Source organism: Paroedura picta, chromosome 6, assembly GCF_049243985.1.
Source record: "Paroedura picta isolate Pp20150507F chromosome 6, Ppicta_v3.0, whole genome shotgun sequence".
Taxonomy (NCBI): domain Eukaryota; kingdom Metazoa; phylum Chordata; class Lepidosauria; order Squamata; family Gekkonidae; genus Paroedura; species Paroedura picta.
In genome coordinates, this window is record NC_135374.1 from 13,585,787 (window position 1) to 13,613,559 (window position 27,773).

The 27,773-nt window shown below is 47.9% G+C and overlaps 1 protein-coding gene across 1 annotated transcript in view; it reads right to left on the reverse strand.

The window, feature by feature from the left end:
* Positions 1–303: 303 nt before the first annotated feature.
* Positions 304–27,773, reverse strand: part of MAML2 (mastermind like transcriptional coactivator 2) — a 179,320-nt gene continuing 151,850 nt past the window's right edge. Inside the window, exons 3-5 of the mRNA XM_077341486.1 lie at positions 11,470–11,658; positions 7,862–7,973; positions 304–3,421 (exon numbers count right to left, since the gene is read on the reverse strand). Of these exons, the coding sequence (XP_077197601.1) occupies positions 2,454–3,421; positions 7,862–7,973; positions 11,470–11,658 (1,269 nt within the window). The 3' untranslated portion in view covers positions 304–2,453. The remainder of the gene's footprint in view (positions 3,422–7,861; positions 7,974–11,469; positions 11,659–27,773) is intronic.

Sequence of the window (27,773 nt, forward strand, 5' to 3'; positions counted from 1 at the left end):
GCAGCGGCAGCCGGGGGCACAAAGTGGTGGCAGCCGAGGAGGGGGCAGTGGTGGTGGCTGGGCAGCGGTGGCGGCCAGGGGCAGGCAATGGCGGCAGGGGGCAGCGGCAGCAAAGCAATTTCAATGGCCACCTCCATGCTGCCCGCCCGTTGTGCGCATGTGCACGCTGGCACGCTGCCTGCGCACGCTGCCACTGTCACCCTGCTCCCGCCGCAGTTGGGGTCGCATGGGAGCGGTTGAGAACCGCTGGCCTAAAGCAATTCGCAGAACCGCCATTTTTTATTTCAACAGAAAATTCAAATCTCAGCTCCTCAGTTTTTATTTGAGTCTGTTCGGCCTTGCTGTAAAGCAAAACTTAAAAGTCTCAGGATGAAAATAAAACCATCATATTATACAAAGAAAATTGCATATTAAGATACAAAAGGTAAGCATTTTTTTCCTTTGTGGTACAAAATACAAAGTTTGGACAGTACATTTTTTATTTCACATGTGTATAAATATAACCCAAAGAATATGATCTCAGGATTTCTACCAAAATATTACATTTTTTCCCCCGTTTGTACAAAAGTTTACAAAAACCCAAACCTTTTCTATTATATTTACAACCCAATACTGAGAAGGGCTCCTGACTGAATAATGCAAAATATAAGGGGTAGTGCATTTTACTGTAATGACTCAAAAATGATAGATACGCACACTTTACACTTTTGCATTAAAGAACAAAAATAACAGAACAAAACCAAAACAAAACACAAAAACCAACTTTTCCATATTTTGGTCCATGTAACCCACTGGTAATTATTTTTGTACAAGATGCTTCGAAATGAATAGCAGATAGGGAAGTCCAAACCCTGGTCCATTTCAGCAGCACATGTACAGGAGTTGCATCCAAGCAGTTTTCAGCAGGATCTTATCCCTTTTAGAGAAAGGATTTCACTTTCCTTAAAAAAAAAAAAAAAAAAAAAAGCCATGTGTCTGCGTAAACTGTGCTGGGGGAACACTTCTGTCAGAGGATCTGAAGCACGCCATGGAAATGAAACTGTCCCATTGCCCACCTCTGTTCCTTTATGTCTCTTGGACCAGGAAGGCCCTGGGTAACATGATCCACCCTGATGCCCCCAACAGATGGGGCAGTTACGTCATCTACAGCAGCGGTCCCCAACCTTTTTATCACCGGGGACTGGTCAACACTTGACAATTTTACTGAGGCTTTCCCGCTGGTCTCCCTGACTTCCCGCCGCCTGCTGGGGGGCGCTAACAGCAGCAACTGCACAGTGCCACGCCGAGGGGGAGCCCCAGCCATGGTGGCCGCTGGAGAGCATCAAAGGTGAGCCGGTGGCAGAGTGGCAGAGCAGCCCCCGAGGCAGCAGCCAGGGAGGAGGATGTGGAGGAGCTGCGGCCCAGTACCGACTGATCTACGGACCGAGACCGGTCCCCGGCCCGGGGGTTGGGGACCACTGCTGTATTAGACACTGGGCCGATATAGCAGGGCTCTGCTTATATTCTTCCATCGTTGATAAGGACCCTAAGGTTAGGACAGAAGCGAGAACCATGGATGGGATAGGACGTTTTGAAGATGGGTGACCTATAGGGGGAATTAGGGCCAGGATATATTAATAAATTGAGATTATGGGGGAAAAGTCTCTACTTCATCATTAGTTTGGTCTAGGTCCTCTGATGGAAACAGATAATGAGAGATTGGGGGCTTGTCTCCATTCTCATTTTCCTGGCTCGGAAGTTCCTGTTCCTTTGGGGGACGGGGCTCTGTTCCCCACACGTTTTTCTCCCTCTAGTGGCAGATTTGATATTGCATCGGTTTATGTCCGACATAACTCCCAGGGGATTTAAACTACAGGTATTTATGCTGGATATAAACTGATATAATACTGAATCGACTCCTAAAGGGAGCAAAAGGGGAAATGAGAATATGGGAAAGCCCTCCTAGGACAGGGAAAAAAACATAATTTCATGAAGGGCAAGGTGAAGAGTTGGATTTTCTGATACCTGCTGACTGCTCCTAAGAAGTGTGAAACATTCTTAGGATGTATGTGGTTCAGGTTGCCCCTTTCCACTCCTCAATAGTTTAGTTTGCAATAACAATAACAACAATATCAAAATAACATAATAATAATAATACAAAGCTACAGCTATTAGTAGAATCGAAGGTATATGCACTCTTGTATTTTTGTTCCGCTTTATAGATGCACGTAATAGCGTACACATTTCGGACGCAGAAAACAGGTTATGTGCCCAGAGGGTCACGTTAATCTCTCGTATTTGGTTTTTCACTGTATACCACACACTCCCTAGGAGCCCCTCCCCTCAACACCATTTGGAAAGTCCTTTTCTCAATGCTTCTCTTCAAAACCAGTGAAACTTGGATGTTTGAGCCTCCGGGGGGGGGGGACGGGAAAAAAGGAGCACGTGAGTTTATCATTGTCCACTCCTCCGTCTCAAGAATGCCCGCCTAAGATTTCATCCAAGTTGATGTCTTTCATCCAGTCGTCGTTCCCCGGCTCCGTTTTCAACAAGGAATCGATGAAGTCCGAATCGCTGTTGAGGGGCGGCCCGATACTGTCACCCTGCTGGCTGAGAAAGTCAAAGGCCAGGTCGTTGGCGGGGTCGCTCCCTTGGAAAGCTCTGGTTGGGGTCTGGTTGGTACTAGCTGGGAAATGGTTTGACAGCAAAGGGCTTGGGGGGGTCACGCTGGCACCGGGCGGATTTAAGTGCGGCATGGCCTGTGCCCGTACCTGGGTGGACCTTGCGCTTGGGGCTTTCTGAGGCCCCGCCACCTGTCCATTTAAGCTATGGTTTGCTGGCGCTCTCATCTGGACGGCACCTAAAGGGTTCGGAGGCACTGCGGCACGCTGTGGGAACTGCTGATGGGCGACGGCGCGCTGTAGCGGCTGGTTTGGATAGGGGCCGCCCGCAGGGAAGGGGGATCCTACGACCTTCTGCGTGTCCTGTGGCTTTCCCCCTGTTTCTTGGGAGACCCAGTTCAGAACGGCCGAACTAGCGGTGACCATCACGTTCAAAGGTCTTTGCCCGGCAGTCCCTGGGTTAAAGCCAAGTTTCCCTGGCTGGGGACTGATTCCGGAGCCGGTCTCAAACGCCGCTAGGTTGTTTCCTTGCCCCGGCGGTGCTTGCCGAGACGCCGTGGAACTGTTTGGGCCGGGGAGGATTTGGTTTGGGTTCCTGTGCTGCGGGGCCTGGCTCGCCCCAGTCGTCGTCACGGTGTACACGCTCGGCTGGCTGCAAGGGATGTTTCCGTAGCAGCCCACGTGGCGAGCTGCCGGGTGAGAAGGCATCCTGGCGCCGTGAGCGGCGGCGAGAAGAGCAGAAGCCTGCTGCGAGATGCTGGGCGTCGAAACGGGGCTGGAGAAGCACATGCTGGTGCTGATGTTCATGGCAGGCGACCCACCTAAAATGTGAGAGGGACACAGAAAAACTTCAGTTCCAGTTGGCAAGTGCGTTTTTTGGGGGGACCCTTCCCATCAAAGGTCCTTCACAGCATTAATGTCATCAGCAGAACCTGCTCGGGATCCCTGGCTGCAAAGAGATCAGATTGGCCTCAACCAGAGACAGGGCCTTTCCTGCCCTGGCCCCAGCCTGGTGGGATTTATTTATTTATTTATTTGTAGACCGCTGCTCCCCGACAGGTCTTGTGGCGGCTCACAGCATAAAATTCTAAAAACAATAAAATCCCAATTTACCCAATTTACAGAATAAAACGGTATCACAAAGATGGCGGCATATCCTTATTTGATCCTTCCCACCTTGTTCAGGGTGGGGCCATGATCTTCCTCTAGCGAGAGCTGGTCTAGGGGAACTTGGGATCAAGTTGGAAAAATCCGGGACTCTGTCCTGGCCTCAACTGTATGCCTGGCAGAAGAGCTCCGTCTTGCAGGCCCTGCAGAAAGCTGGTGATTCCGGCAGGGCCCTCAGCTCTTCCGGGAGCTCGTTCACCAGGCCGGGGCCAGGACCGAAAAGGCCCTGGCCCTGGTCAAGGCCAGGCGTACATCCCAGGGGCCTGGGACAACCAGTAAATTCATACCCACAGAGCGGAGAGCTCTGCGGGGGGCATAAGTAACCAAGCGGTCCCGAATGTGATCAAACCCCTGCAGGACCTCAGACAGTTCTGCGGGTCTTATAAAACAGAGAAATTCCTCCATGGTTGAGGCCTAAAAACATATAATCTGCCAGCTTCCCTGTCAGAATCCACCAACCAACTCAAATGGCCATCGTTATGACCCCCCCCTCCCATGTAACAACGAGCAAGCAGTTAGTTTAATTGTTATTTTAATACTTATGATGCCATGTATTTATTTTAAATCTCTATTTTGGATATAATTGTATATGTCTTTACCCTTTATTTATAGACTTTATTTATAGTCCTTCTTTCTCCCTGAGATGCAAGGTGGATTACATAGTGTAAATCAATGCAATTGATAGGATGAGAGATATAATAAGCAATGTAACAAGACTAGGATTACAGACACCTGAAACACAGCAGAAATGATTAGAAATGAGAAACAATGCCAAAAACGGAATTGCATAAGTTAAAAGAGCAGAGGAATACACATTGGTCAATGTGTTCTAGACCAGGGGTAGCAAACGCTGGCAGGGGCTCATGGGAATTGTAGTCCATGAACATCTGGAGGACCATAGGTTGACAACCCCTGTTCTAGAACTCAGCCCTATTCTATTTATAAAAGTGGTCTTCCCTGACCTCCCTCCAAATTTCACAACGATTGGACCACGTCCAGGAGTTCCGAAAGAGGGTGCCCCCATCCACTCAACTCTATCCAATGGGACGGACTCTCCATTGGATAGGAGAGATTGGGGCACCCTCTTTTGCAACCCCTGGACATGGTTGGACCCCATGGTCCAATCATTGTAAATTTGGCAGAGGGTCAGAGAAGAGCTTCCTGGATCTACCCTGAAAGTTTGGAGGCTGGGAGGAGCCATGGAACCTTCTAGGTTCTTAAACTTTCAGAATTCCTGCACCATCACTGGAAGGAACCAGCCTCTCACAGAGGTGGGCCACATTTCAGAGGAGTAACCGTGTTCATCTTGCTGTGAAAACACACAGAGAGTGTTGTGGGACCTTAAGGACGAAGAGAGAGGGAGGGAGGGGCAGTCTTGATTGCCGCAAGGATGGCGACACCCCACTCTCTTCGGAGAACGACACAAGTTGTCTAAAAGGGCACAGTGGTGAGATGCTGGTTTTCTCTCTTGATCAAAAGACAAAGTTGCTCCTTCCCCCCCCCCCCTTATGAATCTGCAGCTATTTTTAGCCTTTCCCTTTCATTTCTGTTGCCTCTCTAATTTGTACCAGATGGGGAGAAACTGCATTCCAATTAGCATCGGGCAGACAACGTAGCCGGAGCGTAGATACCAAAGGAGCTAGTGGCACGAAAGAGAATGTGTTGATTTCTGATGCATGCCCAGAACTAGTGCTTGGCAGAGGGTGGGACACAGAGTTCCTTGGGCCCTCTTAGGCTGATACTGGGCTGCTTGAGCAATGTTTCCGCAGAACAGAGAAAGAAAATATTATGTTGGGATTGAAAATCCACATGAATTATCTGTGACCTGGTAACTGGCAGACGGCTCTGCCTTCTACTGTGACTCCAAACCTTAAAAACATATTAAGAGTCCTGATGGATCCGACCACAGGCCCATCTAGTACAGCATCGAAAACACGGACCTCCGTTTTCAAGCCCTGAGCAAGGTTCCATGAGAGACAGATTGAGACAGGTAGCCGTGTTTGTTTGTCTGTCTGTAGCAGCTGGAAGCACCTTAAAGACGAACAAAGTTTGTGGCAGGATATAGAGTCATAGACTCATAGAGTTGGAAGGGACCTCCGGGGTCATCTAGTCCAGCCCCCTGCCGATTGCAGTGACTCCTACGCTGCCACACAGTTTGTTCATCTTTTAGGTGCTCCTGGACTGTTGCTCTTTCTTACTGAGCAAGACTGCTATTGATGGGATGTTTTGGAGTTCATTAATCACCATTTAGTTGGAAGAGACTTGATGGCACTTAAGGTGCACATTCGGCACAAGGATATCCTCTTCCAGCAAGTCCATGCGGAATTTTCTTTTTCTGTGTTACAAGGCCAGGTGAATTCCTCCATGGAATCAATTCTGAAAGGCCATTATGGGAGGGACTGCGATGGCATGGCACGTGCCATTTGTTTAATGAGGGATGTATGTGAAGGCAGGGAGAAAGGCCCGGGAGTCAAAGCTGTCTGGATACCAGGCCTTGCAAGTGCAGGGGCCGTCCTGTGTAAATAGGGACATCTGGAGCACTTGGGCTGACATCTTTAAAAGAAGAGGCTTTAATAAGCAACACGGGGAGTTCAGCTGCTGGCCACCTAACACCAACTTGGTTCACAAATTCTGTAGCATTAGAAAAAACAAGACCTGGCTGAAGTGCAGAAATGGCTGACGGGGCATCAAGATGTTACACGGAGATAATTTTAAATGTGTGAGAATGAGATGCAATTCAATAAGAAGCGCCGGGTTCTACATCTGGGTCACACAAATGAGAAGAAGCAGGAGGACTGGATGGGAGATATCCTTCTAGGTGGCAGTGTGTGTGAATGAAATCCTAGGGTACTTGTAGACCGTAAGCTAAATCCTCGAAGGAAGATCTGACCCCCCCCTCCCCCCCGGGTTATTCTTGGCAGTGAAGTGATTATTAACTCCTTGCTCTCTGGGATTTTGTCGGCTGGGTTAGGCTGGGTAAGTTCCGCTGCTACTTGGGTCAGGGTTGGATTTTAGGCTTGACTTTTATTGTATTGACTTTTTTATTGACTTTTATTGGGTTTTTACTGGGGGGTTTTATGTGTTGCAACCTGCCACGAGCCTTGTGGGAGTGGCGGGCTATAAGTTTAATAATAATAATAATAACAACAACAACAACAATAATAATATTAGCAGACAGCATGATGCAGCGGTAAAGAAGGCAAATGCAGTCTTGGGCTGTATCAGCAGAGGCATCGCATCAAAATCACAAAATCGGCCCTAGGGAAGCACGCCTGGCCTCGACCAGGGCCAGGGCCTTTTCGGTCCTGGCTCCTGCCTGGTGGAATGAGCTCCCGGGAGAGCTGCGGGCCCTGCGGGATCTTCCATCGTTCTGCAGGGCCTGCAAGACGGAGCTCTTCCGCCAGGTTTATGGTTGAGGCCAAGGCTAACATCTATGCCCCCCCGGGACCTGGGATTGGGGATGGGTACCATCAGTATCCCCTCTCCACCTGCTAGTAGGGGGAGGGGGAAGTTGACTAGCCGATCTTGCCATGTTAGCTTGCTAACTAATAATTGTTGGATTGTAGTTGTTGTTAATGGATTTTAATGGATTTTATGGGGGTTTTAGAATGTTGTAGCCCGCCACGAGCCGCAAGGGAGTGGCGGGCAATAAATATAATAATAATAATAATAATAATAATAATAATAATAATAATAATAATAATAATAATAATAATAATAATAAAAAGATGTCCTAGTCCCGCTGCATACTGAATTAGTCAGACTCCACCTGGAGTCCTGTGTGAAGTTCTGGAAGCCTCACTTCAAAAGAGATGTGGACAAAATGCTCACTGTCACTTTAACTGCTGAGGAGGAAAGTCAGTCAATGAAAATCAATGTGTAAGAAGTGGAAGGTTGGTTAACTGGCAGGGGAGGGGGACTTAAGACAGAACAAATGGGCTCAGTGCAGCCAGGGGACTCAGAAGAACAGGGGACCAGAAAGGCAGGAAAAGAACGAGGAGAAAGAGGTCCTCAAACAGTGCCTCAGAAATAGGAAAACGCTGAATGCTGTTGATGTGACAAATTTTACACTTTCGTTCAATTTTTTTCATTACCTGAATACTGATGTGTTTGCTGGATGTTGACCTGGTTCCTTCTTTGGTCCTTATAATCTGGTGGTGGCCTCGTTAAGTGTCTATTCAATTGATCTTGAGGAGTTATCTTCTCCTGCAGGACCCCAACCAAAAGAAAAAGACATTATTTTTGATTGATCATATCAAGGTCATCATTTGGGTCCATCAAAGATGGCCTGTAGGGCCCCTTCCAACTCATTTTGTGACTTTAAGGAAAACGTCATCTGAGCAACAAATTTTGGGCACCCCAGTTGAAGAGGGATGGAGACAAACTGGAGCGTGTCCAGAGGAGGGCAACAAAGATGGTGAGAGGTTTGGAGACCAAGACCTATGAAGAAAGGCTGGGGGAGCTTGGTCTGTTTAGCCTGGAGAGGAGATGACTGAGAGGGGATCTGATAACCATCTTCAAGTATTTAAAAGGGTGCCATGTAGAGGATGGAGCAGAGTTCTCTCTTGCCCCGGAGGGACAGACCAGAACCAATGGGATGAAATTAATTCAAAAGGAATTCCATCTAAACATCCGGAAGAAGTTCCTCACAGTCAGAGCGGTTTCTCAGTGGAACAGGCCTCCTTGGGAGGTGGTGGGTTCTCCATCTTTGGAAATTTTTAAACAGAGGCTAGATAGCCATCTGACTGAGAGGCTGATTCTGCGAAGGTCCAAGGGGGTGGCAGGTGACAGTGGATGAGAGACAGGGTTGTGAGTGTCCTGCATAGTGCAGGGGGTTGGACTAGATGACTCAGGAGGTCCCTTCCAACTCTATGATTCTACCTCAACACAATGTTCAGGGGAGATATTTGTTATCTTAGAGAGGGGTTCTGTGGATCCTCCTAATGTGTAGCAGAGGATTTTGGGGGAACTGCTAATGGGAACCCGGCTTTAGCTGGAGACCTGGCAGCCCTCAACTTATTCCTGAAGGACACCCCTTAACTCTCACCAATCTCTAAAGGATGAAAGCTATTCTGCATGTGAACCAGCACAGTGCAGTGGTTTGAGTGTTTGCCTAGGATCTCGAAGACCCTGTTTTGAATCCCTGCACTGCTATGGAAGCTCACTGGGTGATCTTGGGCCATTCCCTCCCTCTAAGCATGATGCACCTAGAGTAATAGAATTGGAAGGGACCTCCAAGGTCATCTAGTCCAACCCCCAGCGCAATGCAGGAACTCACAACTACCTGCCTACCCGCATTGATCCCTATTTCGTGCCCAAGTGATCCTCACCACCAAAAACAACCACACAGGGTTGTTGTGAAGATAAAACAGAGGAGGGAAGAACCATATTATAAGCTGCTTTGGGTCCTCATTGGGGAGAAAAGCAGGGTATAAATATCTCAGAACCCAGAAATGGATGTTCACGTCCTCTAAAATAGCCTGCCCTATCTGGATTTTTGCAATAGGCAGCAAATATTTTAAGCTTCTTTACACAGGATCAAACCATCAGTCTGTCTAAACTAGGGATCCCTCAACCTTTTTGAACTTGTGGGCACCTTTGGAATTCTGACGCAGGGTGGTGGGCAGAGTCACAAAATGGCTGCCAGAGGAGGTGGAGCCAATCTAAATATGGCTGCCACTGGAGGCGGAGCCAACCACAAAATGTCAGGGAGCAAGGTTATATAGAACTGTAAGAGTAGCTGTTCAACATTTCAGGAAGAAACTGTTTGCTTTTTAATCTGGACAGCCAATCAGATGCCACCTATTTCCTCCCACATTCTAAAAGTGCTTGGCGGGCATCCCAGCAAGGTGCTGACGGGCACCATGAAGCCCCCTGGTCAAGGCTTGTACTGTCTACCTTAATTGGCAGTGGTGCTCTGAGATACCAGCCTGCAAAAGGCCTCTCCCCCTCCGATACCAGTCGCTCAAGACCCTTTGGAGCTCAAGATGCCAGAGCCTGAAGATCTGTGCCCACCGTAAACATACTTGACAACAAGAAATGCTCCTCCTTAACCAGGCAGTCCTTCCACCTGCATCCGTCCTTTCTTCCAGCATCCTAACTTCTGTTTTGCTCTCCGCAGACTTGGCAAAAGGGGTCTGCTGCTCAGGAGGAAGCCATTTGCCGCCCAGCTCGGCACAACCCTGAACAAAAAGACCCTCGACGAGCAATGAGAATGCTGCCTGAAGGCACGCAGAGCCCTGCGCACGGGTGGTCCCTGCGCCTTGCCAGCATCTGCTTGGAAAGGAAACGGAGCTCGCCTCTGCATGCCAACGGCACTGCTGCCCGGGAACTGGCTTTCCTTCTGGCCGAAAAGGCAAAACTCCCGGCCGTCGCCTGCAACCACGTGTCAGGCTGTTAACTTGAATCAGACCCTCGTCTTGTGGGTCTGGAAATTATCGGGGAAGGTGTTAGCTCAGTGGCAGAGAACACGCTCGGCACGCAGAAGGCTGCAGGCAAGGCTCCCAGCCTCAGCATGTCCCAAGCAGCTGGGAGAGACCCGCAGGATGAGACCCCAGAGAACTGCCACCCTGTTTCTGCCTCAGGAGGATCTGTTAATGTGAGTGGCTCAGATTTGGCTCCTGGGAGCGCTAGCACTGCGGCCTCCATAGTAGTGGAGTCTCCTTTGGCCAGTCTCCCTCTCCTGAAGCAACTTGAAAGTCCTTTGTCCCCCAAGAGGTGCACCCGCCACCCTGTATCTGAATTTCAAGGTTGTCCACTGGCTCAATTGGTTTGGGGAACCCCTACTCTATAAATTTTCAGAGCTTAGCCGTGTTGGTCTACAGTGGAACAGCTAGATTTGTGTCCAACAATGGTACCATGGAGACCAAAAAGAGCCTTGAAAAGCTTTGTCTCATAAGCTTACACCCTGAAACTTTTGTTGGTTTCAGGATGCCAGGAGGGTGTAGTTGTTCAGAGCGGCAGCTTCTAATCTGGCAAGCTCAGTTTGATTCCCGTTCCCCCACTAGCTGGGTGACCTTGGGCTCGTCACAGCACTGATAAAGCTGTTCTGACTGAGCAGTCCAGTCAGAGTTCTCTCAGTCTCACCTACTTCACAGGAGATCTGTTGTGGGAAGAGGAAGGGAGGGCAATTGTAAGCCGCTTTGAGATTCCTTCAGGCAGTGAAAATTAGGATATAAAAAACAACTCTCCTTCTTCTTTAAGGAGCTCCTGGACTCAAAACTCTCTGCAAGAGCCAGCCTGGTGTCGTGGTTAAAAAGTGGCGGACTATAATCTGGAGAACCGGGTGTGATTCCCCACTCCTCCTAAACAGCCAGCCAGCTGGGTGACCTTGGCCAGTCACAATTCTCTCGGCCTCACCTACCTCACAGGGCATCTGTTGTGGGGAGAAGAAGGGTAAGCGATTATAAGTTGCTTTGAGACTCCTTCGGGCAGTCAAAAGCAGGGTAAAAAAAACTCAGCTCTTCTTCTGCTGCTGAAAAATCAGGACAGTGTGACCCTTTCTTCATCTTCACAACAACCCTGTTAGGTAGGCTAGACTGAGGGAGAAAGAGAGAGAAATACATAGCCCAAGCTCCCCCAGTTGAACCCAGGTCCTTCCTGATTCTCCAGCCTCTAACCAGTACTCTACACTGGTTTTCTAGCTTTGCATCCAATGAAATGGCATTTAGATATAAATAAAATAGGAAAAAGGAATATTTACTGCTTCTGTTAGTATCTGCTGCTGCTGCTGCTGTTGCTGATGATGCTGCAGGAGGAGTTGTTGTTTCAGTTGCTGATTCAACAAGGCTTGCTGAGGCGAGTTCATGAAACTGCTTCCAGTGTTTGGATTGGAGCAAGGACCCGATCCTGGACTAGGCTCTGCATTTTGGCCTATGACAGAGTGTTGATCCTGAAAAAGACAGAGGGGCAGGGGGAGAGACAGGTCTAGCAAAGATGCACAAGTGCAAACATCAGGAAACGAATCCATCTGTTCAGCCACCTGAAGGCCAATGCAAATGTAGGGCATCTCACCCACCCGAGGGATGACCCCATTGGAGGGGGGTAAGAAGACAGGTCCTGGTGGAAGAAGTGAGTGAAGAATATTTTGGGGGGAAGGACACCTAGTGGCTGTACCCTGATAGTCCAACAGGGGCTTGAAAGGGAATGCCCACTTTGGCTGGGTATGAGAGCTCTGCTCAAATGGACGTTTCAAGAACTGGGTGACTGCTTCAAGGATATGGAACATACAAACCTGCTTTATACCACGTCCTCAAGCCAGGTCATCAAGTGCAGTACTGACTTCTCTGACTCGCAGGGGCTCACAAGCAGAAGAGGGGCTTTTCTGCACCCCCCACCACAGATCCCTTAACTGGAGGTGCCAGGGACCTCATGATGGATCTCATCATGGCACCTGGGTTTTGACGACTGTGTGACACAGAGAGTAAGCCATTGGCCAGATGCAACGTGGCTTCTCTTATATTGTTATGGTCGTAATTATCTACTGCAGAGCCCCAGGTTGTTTGGCAACCACAGTCCTTGATGCCTAGGACTAAGTCCCAGGTTCAAATCCTTACTCTGCTATGGAAATTCATTGGTTGACCTTGATCCAGTTACTCTCTCTGCCTAACTGACCTCACGGGACCACTGTTAGGATAAAATGGAGAAAAGGAAAACAATGTAAGCCACTTCTGGTCCCCGGTGGAGCACTCTGCCCGGTGAGATCAGGGCCCTGGGGGATCTAAGGCTGAAGATTCACTGCCTGGTCATGTGTTTGTTGTTTTCTTACCAGCACTCACACAACAGGACAAGAGGCTTTCGCTGGCAGCAAAGACCTAGTGCACTCTGCTGTTGTTAGGAAATATTGCACAAGCGCGCGCATGTCCACCGGGGGAGTGGGCTGTCAGCCCTAGTCCTAAACCACATGGACCTGTGATATGAAACCCATATAAGGCAGCTTCGCATGTTCACAGACTGATCTTAAGTTGCAAGATGGCTCTAAAATGCTCCCCAGGGAATGACCCCGGTGCAGCCTTTCTCAATGTTTCTGCCGTTAAGAAACCCCTGAAACATTCCTCAGGCTTCGAGAAACCCCAGATGTGGTACGATCGTGCAGAATAGGGTTGGGAAGCAGAACTGTGGACACGCCCACCCGGGGTCCCTCCCCTTCCCACCCCCTCCAGACCATGGGGGGGGGAAGAGGCGGGTCAACACAATCATATATTGTCATATCACCTGATAAATGCTTAACATATATATAAAAATATATATTTATATAAATTTCCCATCCACTTGGGAAACCATTCCAGGGCTGTCAAGAAACTGCAGGGTTTCACAAAACCCTGGTTGAGAAAGCCTGCCCTAGACCATTTCCGCACTGGGAACTTCACTTCCTTAGCTCACGTGCAGGAGCACAAATCGAGGCCGGATGAGGCAGACAGGGCCAAATGCTCCCCCGTGTGGGGGCAGGAAGAGGCGGGGCAACCTGCCATGGCTAAAACTCCACCCTGCAGCCCGGCATGAAACCTCCAGTGCGTAAACCAGGGGTAGTCAAACTGCGGCCCTCCAGATGTCCATGGACTACAATTCCCATGAGCCCCTGCCAGCAAACACTGGCAGGGGATCATGGGAATTGTAGTCCATGGACATCTGGAGGGCCGCAGTTTGACTACCCCTGGCGTAAACGGTCCTAGTGTTACAAGCTTGGGCTCTTACCACGTACATGATTTCCCCTAACCCCCTGAAGCCCCTGTCCAATGAACCACCAAAACAGCATCCTCCTTCCTCCAATTCATGGGTGCTGGAGGAACTCTGGCTGCGCCTCTAGCAGGTGCCGGAACAATGTTCCCCCTCTGGCTCTTCAAACCGGACCCCGGGGAGAAGCAGGTCCTTCCTCTGGGCACCAGATCAGGGCGAGCAATCTCGCAGCCACAGACAAACCACAAGGGCCACCCTCATTACCAGCCCGGCCCAACAATTAAGGCTTTAACAAGAACAAAGGTTGATAGTGATGATTAATCGTTAGACGGGGCCTTGTTACTCCCTGCACGTGCTCAGTGCAGCCTCCTGCCGGGGCAGTCTGGCATATTTCCTGTCTGCCGGAGAGAGGGCCCACGTGCGAACCAAAGGGGACGGCCTTTTTCGAAACTGTCCCCAAGGCGAAAACAATGGAGGTTTTTGCGTTTCTACGCCTTGACGTTGTTTTCTCGGGAAGTGCTGCAGGTATAGGTCGAATGAACCACAGGCAATCAGAACTGATAGCAAAAGGGGTCTTTCAGACCCATACTTTCTGCCATTCACTTAAAATAAATACAAAATCAATATTTTATTTGTATACCGCCCCATCTCTGCTCGCTGCGGGCGGTCAATGCGTAGTAAGCATATATCTAAAACAATAAAACGGCAAATCCTTCATAAAAACTGCCTTCTATCAAAACTGCAGAGGGCATATGCACAGTCCAGAATTCAACAATAATTCCCTTAACCACAGGAAGCCTGGGAATTGTAGTTCCATGAGGAAGGGCGGGGGTTAGGGAGGGATCTCTAATGGGAAAAGCTAAACAAAACAATCAGAGTCCAGTGGCACCTTTAAGACCAACAAAGATTTATGCAAGGTGTGAGCTTTCGAGTGCAAGCACCCTTCCTCAGACTAAGAACTGACCATCATAACAGTAGGAATATATAAGCAAAAGTTAATCCTGTTACATTAGTAAACTGTGTCACAACATCCAAATACAGCTGTATGATAATTCTTTGCTAAAACTAAGTAACTCATTGAACTACATTTCCCGGGATTCTTGCCTTGAAAATCCAACAGGGTTACTATAAGAGCTGCAATTTTTTTTTAAAAATCGCCATGGTAGACAAGTAAACAGTTGTGGGTTTTTTGTTTGTTTGATTAAAGAAAAAGCACAGAACAATCCCCAGCAAATCTCACCCAATTTGTAAGGGCAGCCTCACAATGTAATACATTCGTGACCTCTCTTCCCTTTTCTTTCTCTAAAGGGGTGTGGGTATGTGTGTGTGTGTGTGTGTGTAAATGTCTGAGTAAGAGCAGAGGAACCTTTGGCGGCAAAAGAACCACCCTTTGCTTAGCTATGATGGTGAAGAGAAAGGGATGTCATAGCACGTTACCTGAAACACCAAAACGTCACAATCCAGAAGGGTCACACCATGCTTGGCCACTGGATTCCCCCCCCCCGCCTGTCCCAGTTGTTAAATGAAAGCCCCACAAATATTGGGGTCTTGGCAAATATTGGTGGACAAGGAAAAAAACCTAAGGCAGGGTTTGCAGCTCTAAAGATTTATTCTTCTGTCTTTCTTATACCCTCTGCTCTGTGTACTCTTCCATCTGTCTTTCCTCTGTCTCCTCAGGTTTGCCAACCACCAGGTGGGATTTGGAGATTTCCCACTACTACAACTGATCTTCAGATGGATCAAGATCAGTTTCCTTGGAGAAAATGGTAGCTTTGCAGGGTGGACTCTATTGCAGGGGTGGCCAAACTGTGTTTCTCTGGGAGTCCATGGACTACAACTCCCATGAGCCCTTGCCAACACCATGGACATCCGGAGAGCCACAGTTTGGACACCCCTGCTCTATGGAATTCTACCCGGTTCAGATCCCTCCTCCGCCCCTCCCCTCCGCTGGCTCCCCCCCTCCAAACTTCTAGGTCTCTTCCATCCAGAGCTGGCAACCTCGTGTCTATTCCTACGTTTTCTTTCTGCGTAGAGGAAGTCTAGAGGAAGCCCAGCAAACAGTTAGATTCAACAATGCCAAGTTTAAGAGATCTCATAACATTACATTTAAAAAGTGCTACTCTTCTATATGGACTCTGGGGATTGGTAGAGGACAGGAAGGCCTGGAGGATCATTGTCCATAGGGTCCCGATGGGTCGGACACGACTTCGCACATAACAACAACAGCAACAGCAACAACAACAACTCTTCTATATCATCACAGAATCATAGAGTTGGAAGGGGCCATACAGGCCATCTAGTCCAACCCCCTGCTCAACGCAGGATCAGCCCTAAGCATCCTAAAGCATCCAAGAAAAGTGTGTATCCAACCTTTGCTTGAAGACTGCCAGTGAGGGGGAGCTCACCACCTCCTTAGGCAGCCTATTCCACTGCTGAACTACTCTGTGAAAAACTTTTTCCTGATATCTAGCCTATATCGTTGTACTTGAAGCTTAAACCCATTACTGTGTGTCCTCTCCTCTGCAGCCAATGGGAACAGCATCCTGCCCTCCTCCAAGTGACAACCTTTCAAATACTTAATGAGGGCTATCATGTCCCCTCTCAACCTCCTTTTCTCCAGGCTGAACATTCCCAAGTCCCTCAACCTATCTTCATAGGGCTTGGTCCCTTGGCCCCGGTCATCCTCGTCGCTCTCCTCTGAACCCTTTCAATTTTATCATAACAGTAGGAATATATCATGATATATGTCTCTTTCCAATTCTGTTTTCTCTGTCTCCTTTATTGTATAACTTGATTATGTAAAACTTGAAATTTAGGTTTTTAATTGTTTTTATCTTAAGGCTCACAATTGGAGGCCCTAAACTGTGATTTACTTAGCTTGTGCGTAAATCCGGCTCCGCCAGGGATAGACCACCAGCTCCCTAATGGAGCAGTCTTCTGAAACACTCACAATGGAATAAATTACACCTATTCAAATACAATACAGACAAAGGAAAATGCTGCTTTACACGGAGAGCGATTAAAATGTGGAATTCGCTGCCGGGGATGTAGTGAGGACCTTAGGAAAAAAACAGCTTTAAAAGGGGATTAGACAGATTCATGGAGGACAAGTCTTAGCAATGGCTATTAGCCGTGATGATTTACTGAGGGGAACCTCCACATTCAGGGGCACTAAACCTTGGAATCCCAAAGCCATGAGGCAACCCTACAGGTCTTTTCTACAGACATTCTTGTAATGATATTGGATGCACTTCTGGTGCAAATTTAGTCCTTCACATAAAATATTCAAATGCACAGCAAGGAAAAGGAATGGAAAAGACAGAGTGTTAGGGTGGCAGGTTTTTGCTTAGAAGAAAAAGTAGAAGAGTTGGTTCTTATATGCCTCTTTTCTTTATCAGAAGGAGTCTCAAAGCGGCTTCCAATCGCCTTCACTTACCTCTCCCCACAACAGACACCCTGTGAGGGAGGTGAGGCTGAGAGAGCCCTGAGATTACTGCTAGGTCAGAACAGCTTTATCAGGGCTGTGATGAGTTGGAGGTCACCCAGCTGGCTCCACGTGGGGGAGTGGGGAATCAAACCTGGCTTGCCAGATTAGAAGTCTGTACTCCTAACCACTACACCAAGCTGGCTTAACTGGGAGAAATCTCAACTGCGATCAAGCAGTTACAAACCTTTCCCTAAGGGATTTAATATTTTCTAACTGAATCCATCTACAATAAACAAACACTGAGATGAGATTTTTCTCTCTTTCCCTGGAACATAAACCTCTGGCTAGGTTCCGTCAATGGTCTCTGTCTCCCCTTTTACCCCATGGTCTTTGGTTCTCTGAAGCAGCCCAGGTAGATATGATGCTTCTGGCTTTCACCAAGGTGCACATTCACTGATCTATTTTGCTCTCAAGTCACAGATGACTTACAAAGACCCTCCTGGGTTGTCAAGGCAAGAGAGGTTCAGAAACGGTTGCCGTGACCCTTGGTCATCTCTCATCCCAATGCTAACTGGGACTGCCCTTGCTTTGCTTCTGAGATCTGACAAGATTGTGGTTGTGAATTTCCTGCATTCTGCAAGGGGTTGGCCTAGGAGTCCCCTTCCAGTTCTACGATTCTATGGGCTTGCCTGGACTATCCAAATCAAGACAGGGTGTTCAATAATCACCTAAAAATAAGCTCTTTTCCCTAAGCCTACTCAAATCCTACCTAAAAGCCAAATGAAAAAAATCCTGGCTAAACTGATGCTCTTATCCAGAGCCATACTTCCGTATCCGGGGGTGGGGAGGAGACATTTTTCCTTCCCTTTTTAAAACTGAGGCTTCATTGCCCCTTCCTGCACAGTGTAGCCCCCTGGGCTCTCATTGGCTGACATTCCCTTGGGTTTGCGTGAGGCCAAAACTCCAAGGACAGTTCAGAGCCCTGCAGGAAAGATGGGTAACACCTCTGAAGGTTGTTCTCCATTACGGATGCTCTCACGGTAGACCTCATAACAAGCTTACAAATGTAGCTCGCCAGCCGTTGTCTGAAATGAATATGCTGCTGAGGAATGGTACGGGACTGATTTACTGATGGGCCCTTCCAGAAGAGCTTCCACAGCAAGATTGTAGCCTGAGTGCAGTTAGTGGATGTATACAATCATAGGATCCTAGAATAGGAAGGGGTTACACAGGCCATCTAGTCCAACCCCCTGCTCAAGACGGGATCAGCCTAAAGCATCCAGGGTAAGTATCTGTCCAGCCTCTGCTTGAAGACTTACAGTGAGGGGGAGCTTACTACCTCCTTAGGCAGCCGATTCCATTGCTGAACTCCTGGTATCTAGCAAATGTAGTTTAAACCCATCACTGTGGGTCCTCTCCTCTGCAGCCAACGGAAACAGCATTCTGCCTTCCTCCAAATGACAACCTTTCAAATACTGGGCTATCATGTCCAGGATAAGTATCTGTCCAGCCTCTGCTTGAAGACTGCCAGTGAGGGGGAGCTCCCCACCTCCTTAGGCAGCCTATTCCATTGCTGAACCCCTGATATCTAGCCAATATCATTCTGCATGTAGTTTAAACCCATTACTGGGGGTCCTCTCCTCTGCTGCCAACAAGAACCTTTCTCTACCCTCCTCCAAGTGACGGCCTGTCAAATATTCATGTCCTCCCTCAACCTCCTCTTCCCCAGTGTAGTATTTCTACACAGGCACTGATTCACTCAACCCAAGATTTTAATTTTTTTGTTTGTTGAGACAGCTTCCATTCTTAAAGTGTGAGAGTTGCTCGTAAAACGGAAACGAGTCTGGATTTACTTATTTATTTGTGGGGGTGGCTTCCTTTCTGTCCACTTGTGCAATGTGCTCAGAGCTCTTTATACAAGATTTCTCCTGAGGTCATGGCAGATTTTTTCAAGATGATGAGGACAGTGGCTAAATCGCCAGACGAAGGTCACAAAGAGGCAAACGCCGACGTCTCTTTGGTCAAGATGCTCCTCAGGAAATTCTGGACCAATCATCAGTGTAAGGTATTTTGGAGGATAACAGGTGTGGCCCAGTGTACATTGTTTTTCCTTAGAGGAGGGGTGAGACAAACATTAAAAAAAAAACTATACTGGTGAATCCTCTCATGTCTTGCTTCCATCGGCTACTAAGAGCCTGTAGCGTGCTGCAAAGGGGAATGGTGTAATTTCCCACAAAAATCTTTACTTTGGGAAGGAGTCGATAAAAGTAGGTTATTGAGCGATACAATGGTCCAGTTTATTTATTTATGTATTTGTTTTATTCATTCATTCATTAGCTTTATTGGCCGCCCATCCCTAGGATAGGCTCAGGGAAGCTAACATCATCAATAAAATACCGTATATACTTGAGTATAAGCTGAGGGGGGGCTTTTTCAGTGTTAAAAATGTGCTGAATAACTCAGCTTATACTCGAGTATATACGGTATACAGAATAAGTATAAGAATATTCAACAGTAATTATAAAGATTCTTAGTCTAAACACTCTCTGACCACTAGGGTCAGAGTAATTCTGGCATTGATTTTGTGTCCAGATTTAGAATCATATCACAGAATCCTAGAGTGGGAAGGGGCCATGCAGGCCATCTAGTCCAACCCCCTGCTCAACGCAGGATCAGCCCAAAGCATCCTAAAGCATCCAAGAAAAGTGTGTATCCAACCTTTGCTTGATGACTTCCAGTGAGGGGGAGGATGCTTTCAGGATGATTTCAGGATGCTTGGGCTGTGGGGGGGATTACTGATATCACATTGACCTTATGTTGGCCTCAACCACATGCCTGGTAGAAGAGTGCCATGTAGCAGGCCCTTTGGAGCTTTGTCAGTTTTGAGTGGGCCCGGAACTTAGCCGGCAACTCATTCCACTTGCCTGGAGCCAGGACCAAAAACGCCATGACTTTGATCAAGACCAATCTCACTTCTTTGGGACCAGGGAGTACCAGTAAGTTGGAATTCACAGAGTGCAAATTTCCTGATGCTGAAAGGCAGAGAGGCTGAGATACAGTACAGTCACTTGGGGTTACGAAAGTGCACTGGCTATGAGAGAATCACCGATTTTTCATTCTCCCCTTTGAAGTCCCACTTGGAAGAGTGAGCGATGGCCTGGTTCCCAGGGCCTGAGTGACACATCACATGTACCACTGAAACCAGAACTGCCATGGGGATTACACTGCCGCTTGCGTAAAACACCCATCACATGATGTTTCGTGATTGTATGGTGAGACCCCCTCCAATACTGCATTCACACAGAGTAGGGTGGAAGCAGCACACTTTGTAAAAGGTCAGATGACATGGCATGCCTATCACGGGACTCACGCCACTTGTCCAAAAAGCTAAAATCTTAAAACGACAAGGGGAAAATGGAGCTTGTACACTGATGAAGGGGGGAAGATGGTGGGAGGTGCAGAGTGAACAGAGTGACCTTGATATGGGCAGGAAAAGGGCAGAAGGAAAAAGCCAAGGGAATCTGTATGCATTTCAATTGGAAGCGAAGCGAGGGGGGAAATCCGCACAAAAGCACTCTCAGAAAACCCAGGGAAACAGCAACCAGAAAGCAAATTGAGCTCTGGAGAGAGGGAAATCAACGAAGCATGATAAAGAACACCTGACGGACATGCCTGGGGAAAACGAGAAAAAATAGCCATGCATAATAGATTGCTGTTGTCTTTCCTGTTGCAGGGAGCTTTGACTTTGAAATGTTTATATTGAGACAATCTTTTAGTTTCTTAAGGTGCTACTGGATTAAATGATGTTAGTATTTTCATACGTGGTGTGCAGCATACATGGAACTCTAGTGCAGGAGCAGAGATTTTAATGGCTTTTGGGTTAAATGCTTCAGCTTTGCCTCTTGGTGATGATATCACTTCCATGTCTTGCAGGAAGTGATACCATTGCGTTGCCTGTGAAGTCACTGTGTCACTGGCGAGGGGCCCCTTGGGGAGTCTCTCGCCAGCCGCCAGCCTTGTGCACATGTGTGTAAACACAGGCGCATGAACGCCAAGGAACCACGCAGTGCATATTGAATTGTGAGGCCAGCATGGTTCATTTTATTTTTGTGTTTCATCATCCAAATATTTATCAACATCCCTCCCATTTAGGTTAAAATTAATAGGTTAAAATTAATAACCCCCCCCCCTTCTGCAAGCTGGCTGGAATGGAAAGCACGCCACCCTGGCTGGCTCACGTTGTCGCGGCCTGCTGTAAAAGCTACCGTAAAGCCAACGCAAGAAGCCAGCATCAATGGAGTTGCTGTTGCCAGCGACAGCTATCTCTAAAAATATCTCTTTCATCAAAAGAACCAGGACCCTCTTGTTTTGAGATCAGCAAGGGGGATAGCGCTAACTCAACAATGATGGCAGGGAGGGGAGGGGGGGTGCGGAATGTAAGCAAACATTCGTTTTGTTGGGAAATACTTTACTCCCCTCTGAAAGAAATGAAAGCAATTGAGGTAAAAAAAATATCAGCCAGACCAGCAACTGTTCACATTTCTTCCTTGGCCGTAGACAAAAGGCCCGGAGAGAATGAAAACATTCCAATGCCTTCATGTTCTTAAGAGATTAGTGTAATCTTTTATACAGCACTGATGAACTGAAGCAGGGAAGAAAAGATGATTAGAGCCAAGAGTAATTCCTCCCCCCCTCCCCAGTATCTTTTTTTTTTTGTTTTGGTTTTTTCTCGTTATGCATAATTTCTTCCGGGGAAGAAAAATGAAACGCGGTTTAGAGTTCGCCTTCGGAAAAAAAAAAAAAAACACCCACCAGGAAAACCACCGTGGTCCGAAATGCCTCTTTTTCATCTGACGTTCTGCGCAAGATATTTCAGGCCTGATTTAAGAAGAGCCTGCCCAGTGATTGTCCTCTTTTGGAGCAGCTTGGAATTCAAATTCTCCGTCTGCCTCGTTCCCTGTCCCTCTGTTCGCTCAGACCACAGGTATGTGTGCCAGGCTTCCCGGTCGGCATCCGCATTTATCTCCTGCTCAAGGTCGGACAATGAGATCATGACTACGTTTTGTCCAGCTGCAGTTTATCCTTGACGCATTCAACTTTTCCGAGCTGCAAGGCAACAGCCCCGAGCGGGAGAAAAAAACAATCCGACGCACTTAGGGCGAACAGTTCGGCTTCAGAGAGGGTTCAGAAGTTTAATTTCGCGGAGGACAAAATTGAGTAGGTGGGAAAGGGGGACGAGGCGTAACAGACCTATTCGGGTTGCCAGGCTCTGCATGACAACTGGCAAGGGGGGGGGGGTTGGGGGCCGAGTCAGAGGGGTGTGTGCCTCATTGACAGGAAGCGACGTGCAGTAGTTGTAGGAAAAACAGGGCATCACAGAATCATAGAGTTGGAAGGGGCCTCTAGGGTCATCTAGTCCAACCCCCAGCAGAATGCAGGAAATTCACAACTACCGCAATTCACAACTCTATTCAAGATATGGTTGCCAGCTCTGGGTCCGGCAATACCTGAGGATTTGGAGGTGGGGTTAGAATCATAGAATCATAGAGTTGGAAGGGGCCATACAGGCCATCTAGTCCAACCCCCTGCTCAACGCAGGATCAGCCCTAAGCATCCTAAAGCATCCAAGAAAAGTGTGCATCCAACCTTTGCTTGAAGACTGCCAGTGAGGGGGAGCTCACCACCTCCTTAGGCAGCCTATTTCACTGCTGAACTACTCTGACTGTGAATTTTCCCCCCTGATATCTAGCCTATATCATTGTACTTGTAGTTTAAATCCATTACTGGTTTGGGGAGGGGAGGGGTTTCAATGTGGAAGGTGGGGTTTGGGGAGGGGTTTCAATGGCACATAATGTCGTAGAGCCCACCTATTTTCTCCAGGAGAACTGACCTCTATAGTCTGGAAATGAGTTGTTTCCTGGTCCCACCCAGAAGGTGACATTCCTAATGGAGACAGTTCTGGATCTATTACTGTCCTGTAATGTTTACTTTTTTATATTTAACATTTTTATCCTACATTGTAAAGTTGCATTTGAACTATTCCTATCTTGGAGAAACATAAGGATTTTGTAATTACATGACCTTACGGAAGAGATATGTCGATACCAATGAACAAAGGAATCTGCAAACCTCTTAACTGCAAAACTGCAGATTAAGTTTTCTCAACCCAGGTTTTGGGAAATGCTGGGGTTTCTCGATGGCTCTGGAAGGGTTTCCTGAATGGGCGCGAGTTAAATCATTTAAAATATGTTTTTAATTTGTTAAGCATTTATCAGGTGATATGACCATATATGGTCATGTGGACCCATGTCCCCCCCACCTCCAAAATGGCCAATGGTGGGCCTGGAGGGGATGGGAAGGGAAGGGTCCCTGGGTGGGTGGGTACCCAGCTAAGCTTCCCAGCCATATTCTGCACGATTGTGCCACTTCTGCAGTTTCTCAAAACCTGAAGAATGTTTCAGAGGGGTTCTCAATGGTAAACAAGTTGAGAAACGCTGCTGTACAGTGTTAAAGAACTTTAAGCATTTCCCTGTCCCTCCTGAACTCCATTTCTCTTGTGTTGTGCCTCTCATAACCCAGGAAAGGAAAGACAAGAGGCCTCATTTAACCTGATTCTGGAAAGAAACAACTCAGAACACACTGTGGCCAATAAAACACGGAAGCCCTTACGGAGAGGTTCTAGCTCTCTTCACCCTATTCTACAGAAAACAGAATCCACGCCTGATATTCATAGTTCTGCAGAGAATGTTCATGCATCTCTGGACTGTCTGTATCAGACACCTCTGTGACAGGAAACATGGATCTGCTTTAGTTTGTGAAGGGTGTGTGTGTGTCAGAGAGAGAAATCTTCATTCTTTTTTTGGACAAATATCTGTGATGCCCAGCAGATGGCGCCTGTCCCAAACATCTTTGCTCCCACAGGCAATTAAGAAATTAAGAGATTATAATCACCCCCTAGTCATTTGTTCCTGTACCCCTGTTTATGATTTCCATTTGAAGGGGGGGAGGTCTTTTGGGGGGGGGGAGGTTTGCCGTTATTGAGACAATAATACCCCATTTCTTCCTTGCTTCTGCAAGCTGTTTGCTTTTGTTGCGTTCGACCCAAAAAACTGACATCAGAGGCATGCAGGTATTTAGAAAGTCCGACCGCAGTTTATAAATAGCTTGGAGCTGACTTAACCATTTGAATCAGAGCACTTCACCTTTTCACTCCCTTGGCGGAACGGTGGAGTGCCTGAGGTTACATAACCCAGCGTGAAGGGCAGAGGACAGTAATGTCATTACAAGAAATAGGTATTTAGGCTTTAGAACAGGGGTAGTCAAACTGCGGCCCTCCAGATGTCCATGGACTACAATTCCCATGAGCCCCTGCCAGCGAATGCTCTTCTGGCTGCTCACACAAAGGAAAGAAGGATGGTGGGATGGTGGGGAGGAGAGGCATAGAGTGCCCCCTCTCTTGGGAGACTCTACCCCAAGGGTTGCTGGTGAGCTAGGCCAAATCCTGCGTTGAGCAGGGGGTTGGACTAGATGGCCTGTATGGCCCCTTCCAACTCTATGATTCTATGATTCTAAATCTGGGCTGGATAACTGGATCTAGGGAGCTCCCACAGTGCAGGGTCTCCCGAGCAAGGTATCGTGGTACCTACAGTACCATGAAGGCCCCTCAATGGAACTTCGGCAAGTTTTTTTAAATTTCAAAATGGCAGCCGGGGAGAGCTCCCCCACCCTATGGCTGCTGTTTCTGGCTCCAAGCACAGAAAAAAAGTGTTTTTTAATTGGAAATAAATTATACCCATATTTGGGCAGGTTGACCCGCCCCCTCCCAAGCAGCCAATGATGGGCCTGGAGGGGTGGGTGTTGGAATTCTTGTTCCTGCAGGCACAATCACAGATACTGAAGTGATGCATGATGGGAGAATTCTGGTTTTGTTAGCTTTGACAGTGACTCTTTTGGGTGTTGAGAGTCAGCGGTAGAGTGAGACTCTCTGGCCATGTTTATCAGTCAGTCAGAAAATGGAACATAACCTCTGCTTCTAAGTTGTGAATGTCAGAAAGGAAACAGTATAACTGAACCGAATGGTAACGAGGGAAACCGAAAAGTAAAGAAGGAAATGTATCTAAGAAAACCATTTTTCCCTTAGAAGTTACCGTTGAAGCTTTATGTTTGAATGTTTTACTAGTACGTAAGTAAACATATTTATTCTTACTAAACAAGATGATACAATTTATTTTCAAAGAAGAAGAAAATAGGCAAGGAAGAGCTGTTGTCACCTGGCACTTGTAATACACAATTTCTGTCATTTTGCTGAATAAACTCTGAGTGGTTAGTGCAAGTTAATCAGCTTTTGTAATGCCTTTTTTTTTACACAATTAAGATATTGATAATCAAAATCCAGTATCACTTACACTATTTACCGTGAGTCAGGAGTGGGAAGGTTAGGGGCCCCAGCCTTTGCTGGCCATGGCTCCTTTCTCTCTCTCTCTCTCTCTCTCTCTCTCTGTGTGTGTGTGGGAAGTGTGGCCAGATGACATCACTTCCTGGCATCTTAAAGCCTGAAAAATATTTCAGCAGTAACTCCCTGGTCAAAAGGTTACAAAAGGCTGCTGTAGGGTGAACATAAGCTGGTACAGAGCTCCATTAAGAAAGTGGATGAAACGGTCCCTCCCATCCTTGGATTGAGCCACTTGAAAGGGGGGTAGGAAATATGCGTTTTCTTCACCCCCGGGAGTTTCCCTCCTCCAGGGCTCCAGTCCCAGAACCTAAATAGTCTTCCTGGAATTATGACCGACCTCCACACTGCTAACCGAAGCCAGGCCATCTGGCTTCGGCTGGACCAGACGTTTTGACTCAAAGGTGATGTTCAGGCCATGCATGTGTGGCACAGTTAGCCATGGTGTGGCAACCGACCTATATGATAGGTTGCCAGGTGGTAGAGTTGAGGGCAGGGAAACAGTGAGGGGCTGCATCACAGGCACGAAGCCTAGAAGTAACGGCAGGTAGCTCTAGGATTTGCCAGAGACTCTATGGTAAAACCATAGAGTTTCTGGCAATCTGGGTTTTCTCTGGAAGTGACATCATCACATCAACAGTGCCATTTTACAATTTCCCCCTGCCACTGCTCATAGTAGAAGTGGGCAATAAGGCTTCAGCGTAGGGAATCTCCCACCTTCACCAAGGACGTGGTACCCCTAGCGCATCATCGTTTCCACATGGTTGATGCAGCAACTGCTATGCATCCACATTGGCCGAAGTGCAAGCAGCCCCTGACACATGAGATCTTTACCATCACCTCCACTTAGCTGTACATATTATTCATGCACAATATGAACTGCTCAATGTTATCTCCAATCCATGGAGGACGAATGGGTTTAAGCTTGGGAGCCAGGGTTGAGCACTTCGGCTCTGTTTGGTCGCCTCAGCGAACACCGAAGCCCGAGGTGGCGCACAGGAGGCCAGCACACAGAGGCGGGGGTGGTGGTGCATCAGCTGGCGGCCGCATGCACGTGCAGAGCATTGCGCCAGTTATGCGGCTACTGGCTGATGCGCCACCGCTGTCCCTCCTCTAGCGCTGGCCGCCTCGGGATTTAGTGCTCGTCGAGCTGGCCGAACCGCACCGAAGCGCTCAGTGAGTGGGACCAGCATGTGTGATCTGCTCAGGCCACTGTGGGTTGACTTTTCGCGCTTTCCTCCCGCCCGAGCACATTCCTCTTCTTCTGGTTGGCGGCAAAGTCACAGCAGCACCCCTTTTCCTTTCCAGCCGCAGGCCGGTCTATTATGTCTGTAACCGTCTCGCCACAATCACTCAGAACACAAAAGCCATTCCGTAATCCCCTTGCTCTGTGCAAGATAAGTACGGTTGCAATAAATGAAGTACTTCTTTTCGGGAGGATTAAACCTCCCTTTGGGGGGGGGGAGGGTCCCTCCATTTTGCTTTGTCTCTGGCCATCCTTTTTAATCAGTCCTGGGCAAGTGAGGGTCGCGAATGGAATCAGCCGCTTTAAAAGGGCTTTTTTTTTGCTCTGGGGCGCATTCCTCTGCGGCCTAATCGATATGTGTCACTTCTCCACCTCGTTCGTGGAGAGGCCACACAGAACCTTTTTGAAGCGGGAACAGCAGAGCGGCTCAGGGAGGGTGCTGTCATTCGGGCTACCAACCTCCAGGTGGGGCCTGGAGATCGCCCGGGCATACAACGAATCTCCAGACCACAGAAAGAGGTTACCCAGGAAACAATGGCTGCTTTGGGGGGTAGACCAGATGGCCTGCACCCCACTGAGCTGCCTCTCCTCTAAAAATCCTCCCTTTCCCAGGCTCCACCAGAACCTCCAGGAATCCCCCAAACTGAAGTTGGCAACCTAGCTGTGCTCTAGATGTGAGATTATTGACACATGAGGATGCACACTCAGGATTGAACCTTGGCCCTGGACAGAACGGTGGTTACTGACTACTTTGATTTTGATTTAATTTTGGCTGAAATTATCATCTTATTCTCATTGTTAATTTATCTTATTGGTGTTATTATATTGTTATTATGAATAATTATCATTAATTATTATCATTTTAATTAATTATTATGCAGTTTGGGGCTGTTTCGACAGAGGCATCAAATCGAAATCGCAAGATGTCCTTGTTCCACTGTATAGAGTAGGGGTAGTCAAACTGCGGCCCTCCAGATGTCCATGGACTACAATTCCCAGGAGCCCTTGCCAGCATTTGCTGGCGAATGCTGGCAGGGGCTCCTGGGAATTGTAGTCCATGGACATCTGGAGGGCCGCAGTTTGATTACCCCTAGTATAGAGCATTTGTCAGACCCTACCTGGAGTCCTGTGAAACTCAATGAGGTCTCTCCCTAGGCTCTAGCCCTAAATTGCCAGACATTTCCCAACCTGCAGCTGCCAATCTATCCC